This window comes from Cervus canadensis, chromosome 3 (assembly GCF_019320065.1).
Source record: "Cervus canadensis isolate Bull #8, Minnesota chromosome 3, ASM1932006v1, whole genome shotgun sequence".
Classification (NCBI taxonomy): domain Eukaryota; kingdom Metazoa; phylum Chordata; class Mammalia; order Artiodactyla; family Cervidae; genus Cervus; species Cervus canadensis.
Genome location: NC_057388.1, coordinates 42,121,423 through 42,142,194, shown reverse-complemented (window position 1 = coordinate 42,142,194; position 20,772 = coordinate 42,121,423). Strand labels below are relative to the sequence as shown.

The following is a 20,772-nucleotide window of genomic DNA, read 5'->3' as shown; positions in this document are numbered from 1 at the left end:
CTAGATGATTAATCTATAAAACCCCTAGTTTGTCCCTCCTCTTTTCCCTCTCCCCTTCAGTAACCACAAGTTTATTTTCTATGTCTGTGAATCCATTTCTGTTTTACTACATATATTAATTTGTATTATTTTTTATATTCCACATACAAGTGATATCATATAGTATTTGTTTTCTCTTTCTGACTTACGTCAAAAAGCATAATATTCTCTAAGTCCAGCCACGTTGCCGCAAATGACAATATTTCATTCTTCCTTATGGCTGAATAACTTTCCATTACTCAGATGTGATTATATATATATCATGTCTTCTTAAGTAAATCATCTGTTAATGGGCACTTGAGTTGCTTCCATATCTTGGCTGTTATAAAAGTACTGCTGAGAACATTGGGATGCACGTATTTTTTCAAATTAGAGTTTTTATTTTATCTGGATATATACTCAGGAGTGGAGTTGCTGAATCATATGGTAATTCTATTTTTAGTTTTTTAAGGAACTTCCATACTCTTTTCCAAGTAGCTGTATCAATTTGCATTTCCACCCAAAAAAGTGGAAAGTTTTTTTTTTTTCACTTTTTTTCCACTTTGGTGTTTTTGTACACCAAAAGTGTACAAGTTTCCCTTATCTCCACATCCTCTCCAAAATTATTAAGCATGTACTTATTGCCATTTTATTTCTTGTTTTCCAGTTGTTTTTGTAGTTCTTCTTTTTTCATTTCTTTTTGTTTTGCCCTTTGTAGCTTGATCGTTTTCTTTTATAGTTTACTTCAGTTTCTTTCTTTTTGAATTTTGTGCATTTTTTGTATATTTTTTCATTTGTGGTTACCATGGGTTTCCCTGGTGGCTCAGTTAGTAAAGAATATGCCTGCAGTGCAAGAGACCTGGGTTTGATTCCTGGGTCAGGAAGATCCCCTGGAGAAGGAGATGGCAACCCACTCCAGTGTTCTTGCCTGGAAAATCCTATGGACAGAGGAGCCTGGCTGGCTACAGCCCATGGGGTCACAAGAGTCAGACATGACTTAGCGACTAAACCACAGCATGGGGTTCATATATGTTGACCCATAGCTATATCTACTTGCTTAAACTGATAAAACAGATAGGCATTTAAGTTCAAATACATTGTAAAAGATCTACAATTTTACTCCCCTCCACTACATATTATGTTTTTTATGCCTTTTTTTTTTTTTTTACATCTTCATGCTTATCCCTTAACTGTTTATTGTAGTTATGGTTGCTTTTATAATTTTTTGTTGTTTTTTTAATCTATTTCCTGTCTTATTTAAGTGATCTTCAGTCCTCACTATATATTTCCTTTCTTATTGATTCTTGCTTCTTTTCCATTTAGAGAAGACCCTTTAACATTTATTTTAGGATAGGTTTAGTATTGCTGAATTATTTTAGTTTTTGCTTCTCTGAGAAATTCTTTATCTCTTCTTCTGTTCAAAATTATAATCTTGCCAGGTAGAGTGTTCTAGGTGACAGATTTTTTCCCTTTCAGGACTTCAAATATATCATACCACTCCCTTCTGACATGAAAAGTTTCTATAGAGAAATCAGCTGATAGCCTTATGGTTTTCCCTCATGTATGACTCTGTTTTTCTCTTGCTGCCTTTAGAATTCTTTCTTTATCTTCAAATTTTTCCTTTTTTTTTTACTACATGTCTTAGTGTGGTTCTGTTTGGATTCATCTTATTTAGGACCCTCTGTGCTTCCAGCACCTGGATAATTTTCCTTCCTGTCTCCTTCTTTGGGTTTGGACAGTTTTCAGCCAGAATTTCTTCAAAAATGTTTTTGATCCTCTTCTTTCCCTCTTCTCCTTCTGGAACCCCTGTCATGCATATGTAGGAATGTTTTGTGTTATCCCATAGATCTCACATGTTGCTTTCATTTTTTCATTTGTTTTTCTGTCTGCTGTTCTGATTGGGTAATTTCCATCATTCTATTTATACATTCTTCTGTATCATTTGCTTGATTAATTATTCATTGCTTCTAGAAGGTTTTTTTAATCTCAGAAACTGAATTATCTATTTTTGTTTGGGTCATCTCTGCAGTTTCTAGTTACATGTTAAAATGATCTGTGTTTATATTGCTAGTCTTCCTTAATTTAGTTGGCATTTTTATTACCAACTCTGTCTCAGTGTCTTAGAGACTCTGTTTCATAGTTTATTTTTTCAGGGGTTTTCTCTTGCTCTTTCAATTGGGAGTAGTTACCCTGCATTTCATCTTACTTAACTTTCACTGTCTTTATGAATTTAGGTGAAATAGTTATCTATAGTGGCCCTAAAAGGGTGTTTTTATGTGAGTGCATCAGTGTCTTTAGCATGAGACTGAATTTGATTTGTATGCCAGCCACATCTTTCCTCAGGGTATGCTGGCCTCAGTCACCTTGATAGGGGGTGTGTTGGTGTTGGAAGAGCTAGAGCCTGTGCAGGGTGTGAGGTGGAACTCCTCTCTGCTCCGTAACTGTGGAAGTTCTGTCAGCACTTGGGTCTGCTTTCCAGTTGCTGGAGGGGAAAAACTGAAGGTTGGGCTCCAGCTGGCTCTGTTCCCTTTAAGTATGTGTTATTTCTCCTGACACTGAGGCCTTTGGTCCAAAGGAGAGTGCTGAAGTAAGTAAGGCTCTGGTGCTTACAGAGGTCTGATGTGCTGCCTGTGTTGGTATCTGCAACTCTACTCAGACACAGCCCAAGTTTGCATCCTTTTCCCTGCTTTCATTTGCTAGATCTAGTGCAAGGTTGTGGCATGGAGTTGGCGGAGCCAGAGCATTTGCTCAGCTGGGACAGGGGGTCAGAGCTTGTGGTTTCAGAAATTGAAGTGGTTGAACTGCCATCAGAGGTCTGGACTGCTTCTGGGGTGCCGTTTAGGTGCCAACAATGAGTGCTGCCACCCCAGCTGGACCATACCCTAGACCCCCAAGCCTTTTCTTTGTCCCTAGATCTAGTCTTCCCCCAGGACCTGTCTGCTGGAGATCTAGCACCAATCTGTGGCGTGAACTGGGCGGGGCTGCAGCATTCTTTTGGCTGGGAGCCAGTCACAGGGGCTCCAGTAGCTGCTCTGCCATCAGAGGTCTGTGCTGCTTCCATGGTGCTACCAGAACAAGTTGACTGCCCCACCCAAACCACATCCCAGCACACAGGGCTGTGTCCCTGCATCCCCTATGTCCCTATATCAAGTTTTCCCTCAGGACCTGTCAGTTCTAGATGCCATGCCAAGCTGTGTTGAAGAGTGAACAGGGCCGGGTATTCACCCAACTTGGACTGGGGAGCACAGTGAGGTGACAGCCGCTAGTCCAGAGCTCTCTCTGCCCTATCTGTTGGCAAGCCAGCACCCTCCTACTCCTGGTGAATGGAGTCTAGGCTTCTGCAGCCCTTCTGTCTGTCCCAGCCATCCTCCCGGCACCCAAGGGCACTTGGGTGCTCCTGCATGTAGGACCCCAGTACCAGTATACCTAGTCTGTGGCTCCCTCCCCAGGGTGAGATTCCACCTGTGCAGTCCTTCCTTTCCTCTTAGACCCCTCCCAGAGGTACAGGACCCAGCTGATGCCTATTTTTCCCCATCCTACCTGATTACGTGACCGCCTTTCTGACAGCCTTGGTTGTGTGGGAGTTCTGCCAGTTTCCACTTAGTTTTACATGAGAATTGTTTCACATATAGATGTATTTTTAATGTGTCTGTAGAGTAGGGGTAAGTTCTACATCCTCTTACTCTGTCACACTGAGTCTCAGGTTAACTTTTTAAACTGTATTTCAATGAATTTAATTAACAGAGACACCATTCTGCATAATGGAAATGTTTGTAATGGAAATATATGTAAAGAATTGAAAACTTCCCATTTTATCTCAAAACCGAATAAGCATCTCTGCCTTTTTAAATAAAACTACCAGTTCCTGCCCAGAAACACTGACTCATTAGAACTATGAAACATCAGCTGGTATTTTCCTCCAGTTTATCTTTACTCATTATCCGTAGACAGATCATCCTCTTCTTCAGTGCATTTCAAATAAAATTAACACAGAGAAGCTGACATTTTTGTAATATCTAAAGTTGTCCTGAAAAATTTTGAAAGCAAATTATCTAAAATGACAGCTGCTTTTATTAATGAAAATAGAAAGTGCTATTTCTGAAATACCTATCTATAATTACAATGGTTACACTTTGTACCTCATTATTTTGTGTACAGTATCTCTGTTAGCATTAAATAACTTTGTTAAGGCAGCCATCTGTGTCACCCATGATGGATGCAAACAGAAATCTGAATGACAAGATGCCTTTTGGGCATCTTTTTTTTAGACACTATACATTATCCTGAATAATTGTAGCCTTTTCTTCCTGCTGAAGTTTTGCAAAATTTTTTCACAAGTTGGAACTTTAGTTTTATCCCTGTTCCTGGCAATGTTTCTTGTAACATTCATTGGCTTTCTTCGTTTGTGACTGGGATAAATGTTTGGCCACTACCTCCTTTTCCAGCAATGTATGCCTTTCAGTTTTAGGCAGAACTCCACAGAAAAGTAATTCACATTCAGTACCATTTATTTCCTTTAAACAGATCCTTGAATCTGGGCCTCTGCAGCTCTTCTTCTCCCCACTTTGCTCCCTTGGTCACTACTGTTATTTGCTACCAGGATTCCACCTCTCCTGCTTTCTAACACTTTCTTGGCTGTGTACAATCCCCAGGCCTGGTTTTCTTTTCTTTTTTTTTTTTTAACAATCAAGTCAATATATTTTTAATGACAAATGGTTAGTGTTAACCCTATGTAACATGTGATCAGAAGTAGCTAAAGACCACGAGGTGGTAACTATCAGAAGTAATACTGGACAGAGGATTACTTACAAAAAGAGCAATTTTCAATAGAAAAACTGAGCATTTCCCTTGGGAAATATATTTACTATTTTATTATTAAGCAACTGGGACAAAAGGGCCTGGTTTTCTAAACTGACAACTTATTATCCTGATAAGCTTATTTCTGTTAGAGATGCTAATGAGGACAGAGAGTATTAGAAACCTTCCTACACAGGTGTCATCTGTGTGTCTTAAGAGTGGGGCGGGCCTCTTCCTCTGAGATTCAAGGTGACTGTAATGCCACATTTAAGGGTGCATAGATGAACCAAGAAGGAACATATTTGCAGTCAGAAGAGCCTCTGGACATTCCTGAAATCCCCAGTGTGTGCCAGCCTACTATTCTGCTGCAAAACAAAGGCTACAAAGGTATTATATATTTGAGTGAATTCCTTATCAGCATTCTATCCCAATTATGTAACTTTTGATTAAAGTACACTTTCAAGTCTGGAAGTGACTCCAAAGTGAGTCTTCTCTAAATGATCACCAGTTTCCCCCAATTACTAGACTGAAGAAGATACATTTAATATACAGATAGGCGTTTGCCCTGAAAAGCACTCTGGCAATAGATAATCTTACTGGGGAACATTAATTCCAATTTGTGGCCATGGTAAACCATATTGTTTTCCAATGTTAAAATGTATCCTCTTTAGCTGACTTCTTACCCTTTTTAGAAACTGCTTGGCTGTTCGGAGTTGGACTAAGTCAAAGGGATAACCTGAGAAATAAGTGAACTGTTTGAAGCGTATTTACCTGCTCTGTAAATATTGGTTTTCTTTTCCACTCCCATCCCTAATGCCAAGACAACCTTAGCTGTGTGCTACAATAGTTCTTGGCCTTTTAGGATGCAGCCTCTTTGATAAAATGATGATAACTTAAGCCTCCCAAGGAATATCCAATACATATAAATTTTCGCATTTGATTTCAGGACATTCACATACTCCAGGGACCCTCTGTGAGGCTAGTATAGATCTCAGTTTCTGCATGTGTGCTAGTGAGGTAGTCTGTAAGTGTTGCTATAATATCACCTTGTTGGTGCACCTGCTTTATAAAAGACGTGTTCCACAGACTCACAGACATAGAAAACAAGCTAATGGTTACCAAATGGGAAAAGCAGTGGAGGAGGGATAAGTTAAGAGTTTGGAACTAGCAGATACACCCTATGTATACAAAATAGATAAGCAACAAGGGCCTACTGTATAGCACAGACAAATGTATTCAATATTCTGTAATAAACCATAATGGAAAATAATTTGGAAAGGAATATATATATCTGAATCACTTTTCTGCACACCAGAAACAAACCCAACCTTATAAATCAACTATACTTCAATTAAAATTTCAATAAATAAATAAAAATAAAAGACTTGTTTCAGGTTTTAGAAAGTTTTGAATGCTTAGAACCCTGCCACCCACCCAGAAAGATACCAGTTTAATTTTATAATGGGTAATGTTGTAATTATCGTGAGAAGGAAATAGTGCCGTACAAATAAAGAATTTGAAACTGATTCCTGATGAGCAAACTCCTTAAAATATAAGAAGTTTCTGATATTCAGTTATTAAGTCATCTGTGGTGAGTTCTGTCACTAACAGAAGACTCAGGTAACTCTATATTCTAGTCAGCTCACATACATACAGTACATCCTTATGTGGCAGCGGGCAGGCTGATGTACTGTGTGTGAGGGGGGTTGCTTTTTCTCGAAGCACTGCTAATGTGGGATTCCACTGAGAGACAACACAGTTCTGCTAAGGACATCTATCTAGGTCAAGGGTGTATGCATTTCTTTTATAATGCCAATCCAGTTTGAAATAAAAATAGATTTATTTTCCAGTCTTTTCTTAATATTTCCAGTAATTACTGTAAAAAATATAGCATGTAATTTTACAGTTGTTTCTAAAGGAAATTTATTCTAGATATCCTATAGAAGTATTTTACCTACACTGTTTCTTTTATAAATTTAATGAACATCATTGTGGATAAAATTGCATACACATAATATAACTTTTACAAAGATTTTAAATTGGAAATATGCACAAACATAGGTACATTTGCAGATAAATTATTGGCATTGGTTGAGGGCAAGTGCTGAATAAATGTTTTAATCATAATTTTTTTTACAGCAGGACTGTATTCTTTTGGAGTATTTACAGTAACTTCTCCCAAATCAAGCCTTCAAATTCAGTATTCTCCAAAAACAAATAAGCCTTGCTCACCATTCATTCAAATACTGGCTTCTGGACTTCCTCATCCCTAAAGTAAATAAAGAAATCTGTGAAAGGACTAACACTTAGGATTTAATTTTATGGTCTCTCTTTCAGATGTGACCCTGGATTTTCTGGCCCAGCTTGTGAGATGGCATCCCAGACGTTCCCAATGTTTATTTCTGAAAGCTTTGGCAGTTCCAGGCTCTCATCTTACCATAATTTTTACTCTATCCGTGGTGCTGAAGTCAGCTTTGGCTGTGGTGTCTTGGCCAGTGGTAAGGCCCTGGTTTTCAACAAAGATGGGAGGCGTCAGTTAATCACATCTTTCCTTGACAGCTCACAATCCAGGTGAGTTAAAGCAGAGTGAAATACATACAGAAATAAGATAGCAAAGATTGAATTCAGATCTATTAATTTTCTTTTTTTTCTTTGTTACTAATATATATATATATATATATATCTCCTGATTTTTAGTCAAGATGAGAGGAAGCTTATAGTTTATATAGGGTTAATTTGCCCCAGTTTTTAATAAATTTAAAAGCTCACTAATGATTTTAAGATACTAATGACTGACTAGATTTTTTAAAAAATATGAAATGTTAGCATCAAAACTGTTCTTAAGCCAAGGGCTAGTTAATTATTTATGTAGTTTTATTTATTTGACAGCCTGCAGAGGCTGATTAGATTTACCCTACATCTTCCCTTCCCCCCAGTGCTTAATAAATAATGTAGCAAGAGAATGATTGACATTTTTAGTGTATGTACACAAGTATGAAGTATACAAATATGTGTAAACATATGGTTATATTTGTATAAATAGATGTCTATAAAACACATGTATTGACCTCATCTTCTACATATATTCATATATATCTCAGTGAAATTGCTTACATTTTATAGAAGAGGGATGAATGGAAACCTACAGCTTTTGAGTAGTTTACTGAAATTGGTTCAAAATTCTTTAAAAGCCACAATGAATGTTTTAAATGTTTATGCACACTAATTATAGACAGTTCATGTCTAGGTTTCTCCAGTTCACATTGAGGCTGGGAAGCAAGTCTGTTCTGAGCACGTGCAAAGCCCCTGACCAACCTGGTGAAGGTGTTTTACTACATTATTCTTATGATAATGGGATAACTTGGAAACTCTTGGAGCATTATTCATATCTCAACTATCATGAGCCCAGGTATGTTGGAAAGCATTTGGAAAAATGGGAGGGTGATATTTCCTTCCTGAGGAAATCTTTGTTCAAGTGGTATAAGAGCCTAGATATTTTTGCATTGAGAGATGGTAAGGATAAAGATTGATGCCTCTTGCAATGAAAAACTAGCAAGCTACATTCTTGTAATGTGTTTGCCCTGCTGACTTCTGGGAATTTGAAAAAATTTATTCTCATATTCTGAAATGTGTATCTAGGGGAAATATGTCTAAGAAAGAGAAAAATAATTAACACTTTTTTCCCTTTTCAACTCTAGTGCAAACTATTAGATAAGATTTTAATATAGTATTAAATTATAAATGCTGTTGACAAATATTTGTCAGCAATATATGATAATAAATTATAATCATATGAGCTAATAACTCATAAAATCTTACAACTGATTTTTTTAATTTTTTAATTAATTTTTTTAAATTTGCATGTAACATAATTGAGTTATAAGTACAAAGATATTTTTCTAGCATATATAGCGTCCCTGGCAAAGATGGAGTGGAGGCTATATTTAAAGCCCTTTCTTCAGGCCTCTTCTATTTTTCTTTGGCTTATATATTTCATAGTCTACAGTCAAAATTGTGAGATTTAAGTTTTACTTGAAGCAGAGCCATCCTTCAGTTTGGGTAATGATAATCACCATTTGTGATACAATTTCAGATGTGTCCAAAGAGTCACCTCCTTTTCTAGAACACTTTTTGGCCTGCTGACTGAAATTCCTTTAAAATAGCAGAAGAGGAAGATTGGAAAGTTAAAATAGCACTAGAGTAGTTATCTCTGTGGCTTATATCCACTGTCAGATATAAAGAGCAAATAAAGTTTGACTTCCTGGAAGTACATACATGTTGAACATGGAAAGATGTGGAAAAGAGTTGAAGCTTTGGCACTGAAGTGTGTGCACTGGCATCATAGCAAAACAACAGGGGCAATGAGGATTTTATATACTTTGAAGTTTTGCCTAGAGCCATCCCTATATTTAAGTATTTGCAAATAGATGGGAACTTTTATTGATATTTTCATTAGAAAATTAGGTAGCATGTAATAGAGATAATATTTAACAACTATTATGAGTAGTAAATATTATATGTTATAAAATTTAAGAATGCACCAAATGTGTTGAATCTATTCCCTCTAAGGGTATACACAAGACTAAACTCAATGTTCTCACTCAGTAGAGACATATGAATCCTAAAGAAACATTTTGTAGACTCTCCATAATAAGCATTAAAAGAAAATCTAGCAAAACTCAAGGTGATAATAAAAAATAAAAAATAATGAAAGCATGAAGAAAATATCATTGTCCTAAGTTAAATTGGCCTAAAATACATTTTTTTCTAACAAAGATAGACAGTTTCAAAATTCAGTAATCAATTTGTAGCATGAAATTTAATTAATCTTTGTTGATATGAAAAATAATTATAGATTTAATGTGCTATTGCAAAGGTACGTTTAATCTTGCCTGCCATTTGACAGCAACATTTTTCTTCTAAGCAGAATCAAGGTGGCTTTTCAACACTAGGTATGTGCACTGCTTGAAAGATTAAGATCAGAGTGGAGATTTTTTTAAATGGAGAATTTGGTAGTGGTACCAAGAATACTTTCATTTTATATATATTGCTTCTGTCCTCTTATATAAATATTAATAAAGGGTAACATAGCAGAAGTAGAATTTGATATATTCTAGACACTAAATTGCATTTTATATGATAAATAATACAAACCGTGTAAACTCGCCATAGGACAGTTAATTATATCTTCATGCCGTCAGCCATTTGCTGAGTTTTCTTCAGTATTGCTATCTGTAATTGCTGTGAATTTCATATTGTCCCTTTCTGCCATGGTTGTTAGAAAATGAAGTGTGATCACTATTAGATATGCTAGTTGGCTAACTACTGTTATTCCTAGCTGACTTCTAATAATTTGCTTACCTGTAGTTCACTCAATAAATGAAGAGTTCTGCTTGTTATTTATAAAAGTTAAAGTCTGTATATATCTGAGTTAATCTTTTAACTCTAACAGATTAGACTGTCTTGTAAACTAATTGGCATTCTTACTAATATAAAACTTTATATTGTTGGTGAAACTAGTATTATTCTAGATTTTTCTTAATTATGGGGCTTGTTTTTTTATTCTAAAATTATAAAGTCTAACAATATCTTATTTTTGTCTTGGTTATTGATTATAAGAAATTCATGAGCTTAGTACATATCCAAAAAAGGAAGTTTGAAACAGAAAGTTGACTTAAATTCCTGGGTTTTCATCTAGGAATAGTCAGATCAAATGGTTCCATAGCTATACTAGCCAGTCACTGTAATAGGTATAGAAGAGGAAAAACAGAGACTCCCACCCCACCTGAAGATATAATGTAGCGATAAAGAACACAGATTCTAGAGCGATGTTCACCAGATCCATACCCTGGCATTGTCACTTAAAAGCTGCTTAACCTAAAAGAAAATCTTTAACCTCCTTTTGCCTTTGTGTTTGAGTCTCTATCAGAGTATACTGATAATATGTACTTATTCTATGCAGAAAGAATTTATTAAGTCCTTTTTATATACCAGATACCAGGTTCTAGGTGCTAAGATAAAATAGTGAAAAACAGAAAAAGTCTATGACTTTGCCATAAGGATAGTATTATCTCAGTTTCACAGATGAAGATGCTGAAGCGCATAGAGGTTAAATACCTTCCCTGCAGCTGCAAAGTTGTCAACCATTAGGTGCCAAGAGTCTGATTACAGACTCACAGTCTTAACATCTCTGCCGATGAAAATATCAGTCACTTCAATTACTGTTATCACACACATATACACTTTATTTTCTTTAAAATTTCCTGAGAAAATCTACTTCTCAGTTGTTAATTTTTAACATTGTGTATATTTTCAACAGAGAGAATAATACCTGCTTTTAAAATTATTAATAGAAAAATTATAATTTTCTAACAATGCTAATACAGTAACATTAAATTAATGTATGATGTTTTTATTATTAAGCCAGTTTGAATATAGTTTCATTATTTTATTATTTCTTTGCTATGTTGACATAAATAATTATTAATTATTTAATAAATATTTAGAAAAAATAAAGTGAGAATTACTGAAATAACTTAAATTTTACTCTTTTAATCAACTCACATTGGTTAAAATATTAGCAAATTATGTACTTAAAAATAATAAATTTATGGTAACTATGTCTTTTTAGCTTAAGAAATGCTTTTTAGTTTATATTTCTGTATTTGAACATTGATTTCTCCTATTTAAAAAGTCTGTTTACTCACATTTCAAAAAGCCCTGCCACTTTTTTACTGTTTTTATCATCAATGATTGTAATCAGATTATTCCACCCCATATTTTCATGTACAGATTATTTAAGGAAAAAATAGACTTTATTTTTAATAAGTTTCAGTACACAAAAATTATATTTTCAAGATGTGATTTAATGCTTCTTTGTGTAATAACTAAAAGATGAACATAATACAAATATGAAAATCAATCTACTTTTTCAGTAATCCAGCCTTAGACTTTGAAGTTTTTAAATAATTTTTTTCTAAGTTATCCAACTAGTTACCTGCCTTAGGGAGTTTTTCTTTGCTCACTAGGAAAAAGATTCAGTCCTTTCAGTGTGCGTTAACGCAGACAACTCTCCTGGTGTTTAATTGTACATTGATGGAGATAAATGTTCCATTTGCCATTCACTTCACATCTCACCTTGTGTATGGATGTGAGCAGCATGGTACTGTGATTTATGGAGCTTTCAAGCAGATGTCATTGCAGTGGCAATTAATGTATGGTTCCTGCTGCTGTGTACAATGATTGCTCCTGGAAATTAGATATTATTCTTAATTTTCTTCCCCATTTGTCAGATACAGGTTTGTTGTCATAGCCACCATGACAGAGCAAGTGACCTCGCACACTAGGCTAAACTCATGGGAATGAGAAAGTACCATGGTTCCTACCAGTCCAAAACTATAATATGTGTAACAAGCTGCCAATGTTCTTTACCAGACTTAGGCGAATCTTGCCACATTGACAACTGTGTTTTATTGGGTTAGTGTCTCTGAGAGCAACTGAGTGAAAGCAGTCATATTTTTGATGTATCAAGACTTTGTTGCAATCAGACAAGAAACTGGAAAATCTCAAAAATGTTTGTCAGTGGGAGAATTGTTTTTTTAAATATTATACTGCAGAAAACAAGATCTTGCTATAAATGTTTATATTTTAAGACACCAAAATAATCCAAATTTTTACTTCTGTTTTCTGCTTTAGAATAATCTCCGTAGAATTACCAGATGATGCAAGACAGTTTGGAATTCAGTTCAGATGGTGGCAGCCATACCATTCTTCCCAGGGAGAGGATGTATGGGCTATTGATGAGATTATCATGACATCTGTACTTTTCAACAGCATTAGTCTTGACTTTACCAATCTTGTGGAGGTCACTCAGTCTCTGGGATTCTACCTTGGAAATGTTCAGCCATACTGTGGCCATGACTGGACCCTTTGGTAAGGATTTCATCTTTGTTCTTGTTGTTACATTTTGCACTAAGGATTGAAACACAAAGATGACCTTCCAATCCATCTAGCACTTAGTCTTTTGTATTAATTGAACATGAAACATTTGAAAAGTCATTATTATGTCTATAAGTAAGTTATCTTGGGAAAGAAGACTGAAAACAAAATACTGATAGATTTAAATAAAGATAAATCTTACTGTATTTATTAATCTTGAATTTTTACTTTCTTACCATTACACATAAAAACCCTCTTCACAAAGTGTTAATATCTAAAGTGACTAACATATTCTCCCTTCAAGGAGGTCCATCATGATCACGGTGAAAATTGAAATCACTTTAATGATTATTTTAATAAAATTTCTCATGAGTGTTTTATTTTCATGCTGTCTTACATAAAGTCGAAGAAGTTTTTCTATCCCTGATTTGTTTACCAAGATCTCCTTTGTTTTAAAATGAATTTATTTTAGTTGGAGACTAATTACTTTTATCAAGATTGGACCAGTGACTTGTATAGCTAATGTCAGTGGAGTTTCAAGATTGTAGAATCTCTTAGTCAAGATAACTTTCATTCTTAGATTTGTTTCTCCCTATGATCACATGCAAACTTAATTATACATTAAGCGGTAAATGAATAATTTAAGACTGTGATTAGTACTTCAGAAACATCAGTAGGTTGACACAATAGTGATTAACCAGAGTCAGGAGGTGGCCACTTTAGATATCTAGGAGGAAGCTATGTTTGGGTAATTCAGAGAATGGATACAATGCATTCCACCAATTGGGAAAAAAGAAAGAACAGGAAGTTCCAGGCACTTGAAGACCTGAAGGAAGAGCATTCAGCTACAGGAAACTTTGTAGTGCAAAGACTCCCATAGTGACTATGGCATGTTCAAAAATGGGGAAGTATGCCAGTGGTGCTGGAGCCTCAGGGATGAGGGAGCAAATGTCAGAAATGGAAGCCAAGAGATGTACAGAAGCCTGATCGAGTAGGAGTTTCCAGGCTTAGAGAATGCTACATTAAAACTCAGGTCTGTAAAATCTCAAAACTCACAGCCTTCATCACTGTGCATACTACCCCTCTCTGGGTTCCCTTAGAACTTTAAGCATGATTTAAGAATAATTTTCTGAGTCTTTTACTTTCTCTTGAGTCATGGTCAGACCAATTTAATTTCTCCAGATGAATCTCACCAAAAGCTATTCACTGCAATTGTCTCCAGAGAGCATATCATAAATGACCCATCAGTGACCTTATCATAATTAGAGGTAAATTTTACACACCATTGCACATAAAATTACCTTTGATGGGAACTGTGCATGGACAGTCACATCTCACACACAGCAGGCTAAAATTCTAGCATCAAAATGACAGCTAATGGAATGGAAGTACAGCTGATCACTTTTGCTGTGAGCACTGTCCAACTAGATAAAATGCAACTTCTATATGACAAAATATAAAAAGTTATATTCTGTATTTTCTAGTTGATAGCCTCAGCTGCTTGTTTTTGTACATGTTCTTTCTTAGACCGAGAGTCTTCAAAGAAAATAAAGGGGTGAAGCAAATAAGATATAAAGATGTAAAGCAAAATGAGAGTTCTTGGAATTTTATGAGTCTGAAATTTTAAATTGACCTGAATTAACCACCATCCAAATTGATCTTATATCATAAACTGTATCCCCCAAGTTTGTGTAGCAGTTTTTCTTTCCAGCACTTTTAATACAACAAAGAATCATATCACGAATGCAAGTCCTGTATCATGTTTATTTTTTTCATAAATAGTTAACATCTGCTCAAATAAACTCCAAAGTTGCTGAGCATTTTAATTTAACACTTGGGTTGAATGCATGATAACAGCAGTTTAATTTCTGTGCTTTGATCAAAACCCTAAGAACAATATTCTTTCACACAAGCCTGATGAATATTCTTAACCCACCACTGCTTTTATTGGTGGAGATACATTTACTTTGTGAAAGTACAATCACAGTAATTATAAAAAGCCATAAGAAAATATAAATAATTGTACAATCCCCATGGGCACCTTGAGCAACACCATAGGAGTTTTATTAACAGCCACATGTGAGCAATCAGATTTGACTTTCTGATCTTCTCTGAAACGAAAAGGAGTTGTCCTGGTTGTGAAACAACAGAGAGTATACTCTGGTGGTGATAATGAGACTAGAGAAGCACATTAACCGCTTTAATAAGGATGTGAAAAATGCTCTCTACTCATTAAAGTGAAACAACATGCAAGGTTTCAAACTGCTCCCATTTTCTTAGCCAATGAATCAGAATAAAGCCCCTTTTAATGACACCGTTTTCTCTCTGCTGCTGTTGAGGAATATATTGTCCAAGTTCAGTGTGAACTCATTTTAGTGATATTTTTCAGAAACACTTATTACAGTATTAAAATTCAAATGATGACATTGACCAACTATTTATCATAACTCCCGAGTCCTAAAACAAGTTTGTTTGTTTGTTTTTTTTTTTTCTTTTTTAGTGTAAAACCTTTGGAGCATGTTATCTTATTAAGTAAAAATTTTTTGAACATGTTCAAATATGTGGCCTCTGGCCTTCAATGACCTTGCTTCTCTCAAGGGAAATTTTGAAATGTATACATGTTTGCCACAAATGACTGGTGTTAAATTAATTATTGTTGGCTTTTCCCAGCTGTGAGTTCATTTGGTTCTCATTTTCTAACTTATGACTTTCCATGGGCATGGATTCCTGTCACTGAGAGTGTTCTCCAGGGAAAACCGGGACAATTGCTTTTTCATTAGAAGAACTACAGTCAATATGCTAGAAATCACTTCACAGTGTGTCAGAGCACGCTTTTCCATGTGGAAATGAATTGCTTTTAATTATTCGTAGTACTTTCCTTTCTTCCATGCGTAGTCTCTGAAATCAGAACCTCTGTCTGCTTTATGTTCTAAAGATAGTCTTTAAAGCCCCTTCCATGTATTTTAAGATCATTAATGGAATTATTTTAATTGATATTTATTAAAGGTGAATTGACCAATACTATTAGCGATAATACCAAGGCGCATTTACATTCCTCTGTCTTATCTAGTATACAGGTGGGAAGGAATTGCTGTTTATTATGCAGAGTTTTCTTTTTTAATGTAGAGTTTTAGTTTCAAAATGTGTAAAACTGTGAGAGGATGGTCATTATAGCATATTAGAATTGGCAGTTGGTTTTAGTAGAAGACATAAAGAGTTTTCCAGACAACCAAAGGCTAAAGGAGTTCAGCACAACTAGATGGGCTTTACAAGAAATGTGTTAAAGGAGCGTCTTCAAGCTGAAAGAAAATGGCTCTAATTGATAACAAGAAAACATGTAATAGAATAAATGTCACTGGTAAAAGTAAATATATAGTTAAATTCAAAACACTCTCATGTTGTAGTGTTTGCCTGCTTACTAAGTCATTTCAGTAGTGTCCACCTCTTTGTGACAAATATGGACCATAGCCCACCAGGCTTTTCAGTCCATGGGATTCTCTAGGCAAGAATACTGGAGTGGGTTGCCATGCCTTCCTCCAGGGGATCTTCCTGATCCAAGGATCAAACCAATGTCTCGTATGTCTCCTGCATTGGAGGGTTGGTTCTTTAGCCACCTGGGAACCTTATGTTGTAGTGGTGGTAGGTAAATCACTTATAAATATAGTATAAAGGTTAGAAGACAAAAGTAGTAAAAAATAATTATAATTACAGTAATTTGTTAACAGAAAAGATAAAAAATATATAAATTATGACCCCAAAACATGAAACATGGTGGGGGAAGTTAAAAATGTAGAGCTTTAGTATTCATTTGACTTAAGTTGTTATCAACTTAAAATAGACAGTTATATATATAAGATATTTTATATAAACCTCATGGTAGCTGCAAAGTAAAAACTGTAATAGATACACAAAAGATAAAGAGAATGGAATCCAAGCATAAAAACTACAGAAAATCATCAAATCATGAAGAAAAAGAGCAAGAGAAGAAAGGAAGAAATGAATTACAAAATTGCAAAAGAAAGAAATTACAACCAGAAAACAACTAACACAATGACAATAGTAAGTTTTAGTAAGTCCAAACCTTTCAAAAATCATTTTGAATAAAATGGATTGATTTCTCCAATCAAAAGCCAGAGTGACTGAATGGAGTAAAAGAAGCAAGATCCAACTATATACTGCCTCTAAGAGTCTCACTTCAGCCTTTAAGATAGCACACAAACTCAAAGGGATGGGAAAAGATATTCCATACAAACAGAAGCCAGAAGAAAGCAGGAGTAGCTATACTTACATCAGACAAAATAGACTTAAAGCAAAGACTCTAATAAAAGATAAAGATAGGTGTTACATAATGTTAAAGTTACTAGCCCAACAAGTCTATAAAACATTTGTAAATATTTATGCACCCCAACATAGGAGTCCCTAAATATATAAAGCAAATATGAACAGACATGAAGGGAAAAATCAACAGCTATACAATAATAGGAATGGACTCAGTTTTCTACTTTCAATATTGGATTCATGTAGAATATCAGTAAGAAAACATTGAACTTAAAAGACAAGTTAGACCAGATAGATTTAACAGACATTTATTAAACATTACATCCAAAAGTAGAAGACTGCATATTCTTCTCAAGTGCACATGGTACATTCTCCAGGCTAGAGCATATGTTAGGCCACAAAACAAGTCCTAACAAAGTTAAGAAGTCTGAAGTCATGTCAAGCAATTTTTCTAACCACAATGGTATGAAACTAGAAATCAATTACAAGAAGTAAATTGGAAAATCCACAAACATGGAAATTAAACAATGTGCTACTGAACAATGGGTTGAAACATTAAAGAATGTCTTGAGACAAATGAAAATAGAAATACAACATAACAAAACATATGGAATGGGAATTCCCTGGTGGTCAATTGCTTAGGAATCCATACTGACTATCAAGGGCCAAGGTTCAGTCCCTGGTTGGAGAACTAAGCTTGTGCCAGCCTTGCAACATGGCAAAAAGAAAAAGAGAGGGATGGATCCAAAGCAGTTCTAAGAGAGAATTTGATAGTAATAAATGACTGCATTAAGAAATAAGAAAGATGTCAAATAAACCTAGCTTTGTACTTCAAGGAACTAGCTAAAAAAGGACAAAATAATTTCAAAGTTAATAGAAGGAAAGAAATAACAAAGATCAGAGTGGAATAAATGCAACAGATACTAAAAAGATAATAGAAAGATCGGTGAATCTAAGAGGTGGTTTTCTGGAAAAAATAAACTGAGTAGACAAATTTTTAACTAGACTTACCAAGAAAAGACAGAAGGCTCAAATAAAATTAGAAATGAAAAAGGAAACATTACAACTGACACTACAGAACAGTAAAGAATCATAAGAGGCTATTAAGGACAATTATATGCCAACAAATTGAACAATCTAGAAGAAATGGAGGAATTCCTAGAAACATACAACCTACCAAGACTGCATGAAATAGAAAATCTCAGCAGACTGATTACTAGAAAGGAGACTGAATTAGTAATCAAAAACCTCCCAGAAAACAAAAGCCTAGGAGCGGAAGACTTCACTGGTGTCTAATTCTTAGACATTCTAGAATTAATGCCGATTCTTCTTAAACTTCTCCAAAAAGTAAAAAAGAAAGGAATACTTCCAAACCCATTTTATAAGGCCAGCACAACTCTGACTCCAAAACTAAGCAAGAAAGTAATGAGAAAAGAAAATTACAGGCCAAAAATTTTGATAAATATAGATGCAAAACTTCTTAGCAAAATATTAGCAAATCTAATCTAACAACACATTAAAAGAATATACATCATAATCAAATTGGATTTATTCCTGGGATAAAAAGGTGAGTCCACATATGAAAATCAATCAAGTGATATAACACATTAACAAAATGAAAGATAAAAATCATATGACCATCTCAATAGATGCAAAAAAAAAACTGTCAATATCAATATCCATTTTTAATTAAAAACAAAAACAAAAAAAGAACCTTTCAACAAAGTAGGTACAAAGGGAACATGCTGCTCTGCTGTGCTTAGTTATTCAGTCTTGTCCAACTTGATGCAACCCCAAGGACTGTGGCTGGCCAAACTCCTCTGTCCATGGGGATTCTCCAGGCAAGAATATTGGAGTGGGTTGCCGTGCCCTCCTCCAGAGGATCTTCCCAACCCAGGGATCTAACCCAGACCTCCCACACTGCAGGCAGATTGTTTACCAGCTGAGCTACCAGTTCTTATTGTTCAGTTGATAAGTCACATCTGACTCTTTGCACTTCATGGACTGCAGCACTCTAGGCTTCCCTGTCCTTTACCATTTCCCAGAGCTTGCTCTAACTCAAGTCCATTGAGTTGGTGATGCCATCCAACCATCTCGTCCTCTCTCATCCCCTTCTTTTCCTGCCTTCAATCTTTCACAGCATCAGGGTCTTTTCTAATGAGTAGGTTTTTCACATCAGGTGGCCAAAGTATTGGAGCCTCAGATTCAGCATCAGTCCTTCCAATGAATATTCAGGGTTGATTTCCTTTAGGATTGACTGGTTTGATCTTCTAGCAGTCGAAGAGACTCAAGAGTCTTCTCCAACACCACAATTCAAAAGCATTGATTCTTTAGCACTTAGCCTTCTTTATAGTCCAACTCTCACATCCATACATGACTGCTCAAAAAACCATTGCTTTGACTATGCAGACATTTGTTGACAAAGTAATGTCTGTGCTTTTTAATAAGCTGTCTAGGTTGGTCATAGCTTTTCTGCCTAGGAGCAAGTGTCTTTTAATTTCATGGCTGCATTCACCATCTGCAGTGATCAAGAAAATAAAGTCTGTCACTGTTTCCATTGTTTCCCTGTCTATTTGCCATGAAGTGATGTGGCCACATGCCATGATCTTGGTTTTTTGACTGTTGAGTTTCAAGTCAACTTTTTCACTCTCCTCTTTCACTTTTATCAAGAAGCTCTTAAGTTCCTCTTCACTTTCTGCCATAAGGGTGGTATCATCTGCATATCTGAAGTTATTGATATTTCTCCTGACAATACTGATTCCAGCTTGTGCTTCATCCAGCCCAGATTTCACATGATGTACTATGCATATAACTTAAATAAGCAGGGTGACAGTATACAGCCTTGAAGTACTCCTTTCCCAATTTGGAACCAGTCCGTTGCTCCATGTCTGGTTCTAACTCTTCCTTCTTGACCTGCATACAAGTTTCTCAGGAGGAAGGTCAGTTGGTCTACTATTCCCATCTCTTGCAGAACTTTCCACCATTTGCTGTGATCAACACAGTCAAAGGCTTTAGTGTAGTCAGTGAAGCAGATGTAGATGTTTTTCGAGAACTCTTGCTTTTTTGATGATCTAATGGTTGTTGGCAATTTGATCTCTGATTTCTCTGCCTTTTCTGAATCCAGCTTGAACCTCTGGAAGTTCTCTGTTCACTTACTGTTGAAGCCTCACTTGGAGAATTTGGGGCATTACTTTGCTAGCTTGTGAGATGGGTGGAATTGTGTGGTAGTTTGAACATTTTTTGGCATTTCCTTTCTTTGGGATTGGAATGAAAATTGATCTTTTCCAGTCCTTTGGCCACTGCTGAGTTTCCCAAATTTGCTGACATATTGAGTGCAGCACTTTCACAGCATCATCTTTTAGGATTTGAAATAGCTCAGGAATTCCATCACCTCCACTAGCTTTATTCGTAGTGATGCTTCCTAAGGCCCACTTGACTTCACACTCCAGGATGTCTGGCTCTAGGTGAGTGATCACACCATCGTGGTTATCTGGGTCATTAAGATCCTTTTTGTATAGTTCTTCTGTGTATTCTTGCCACCACTTCTTAATATCTTCTGCTTCTGTTAGGTCCATACCATTTCTGTCCTTTATTGTACCCATCTTTGCATGAAATGTTCCCTTGGTATCTCTAATTTTCTTGAAGAGATCTCTAGTCTTTCCCATTCTATTCTTTTTCTCCGTTTCTTTGCATTGATCACTGGGGAAGGTTTTCTTATCTCTCCTTGGTATTCTTTGGCAC

General features: G+C 35.6%; 1 protein-coding gene across 4 annotated transcripts in view; it reads left to right on the top strand.

Moving 5' to 3' along the window:
* RELN (reelin) overlaps positions 1–20,772 on the top strand; it is a 523,209-nt gene that overhangs the window by 342,871 nt on the left and 159,566 nt on the right. For all 4 annotated transcript variants that reach the window (XM_043462977.1, XM_043462976.1, XM_043462975.1 and 1 more), the window contains 3 exons: positions 7,153–7,386; positions 8,063–8,224; positions 12,511–12,747. In XM_043462977.1, the coding sequence (XP_043318912.1) occupies positions 7,153–7,386; positions 8,063–8,224; positions 12,511–12,747 (633 nt within the window). The remainder of the gene's footprint in view (positions 1–7,152; positions 7,387–8,062; positions 8,225–12,510; positions 12,748–20,772) is intronic.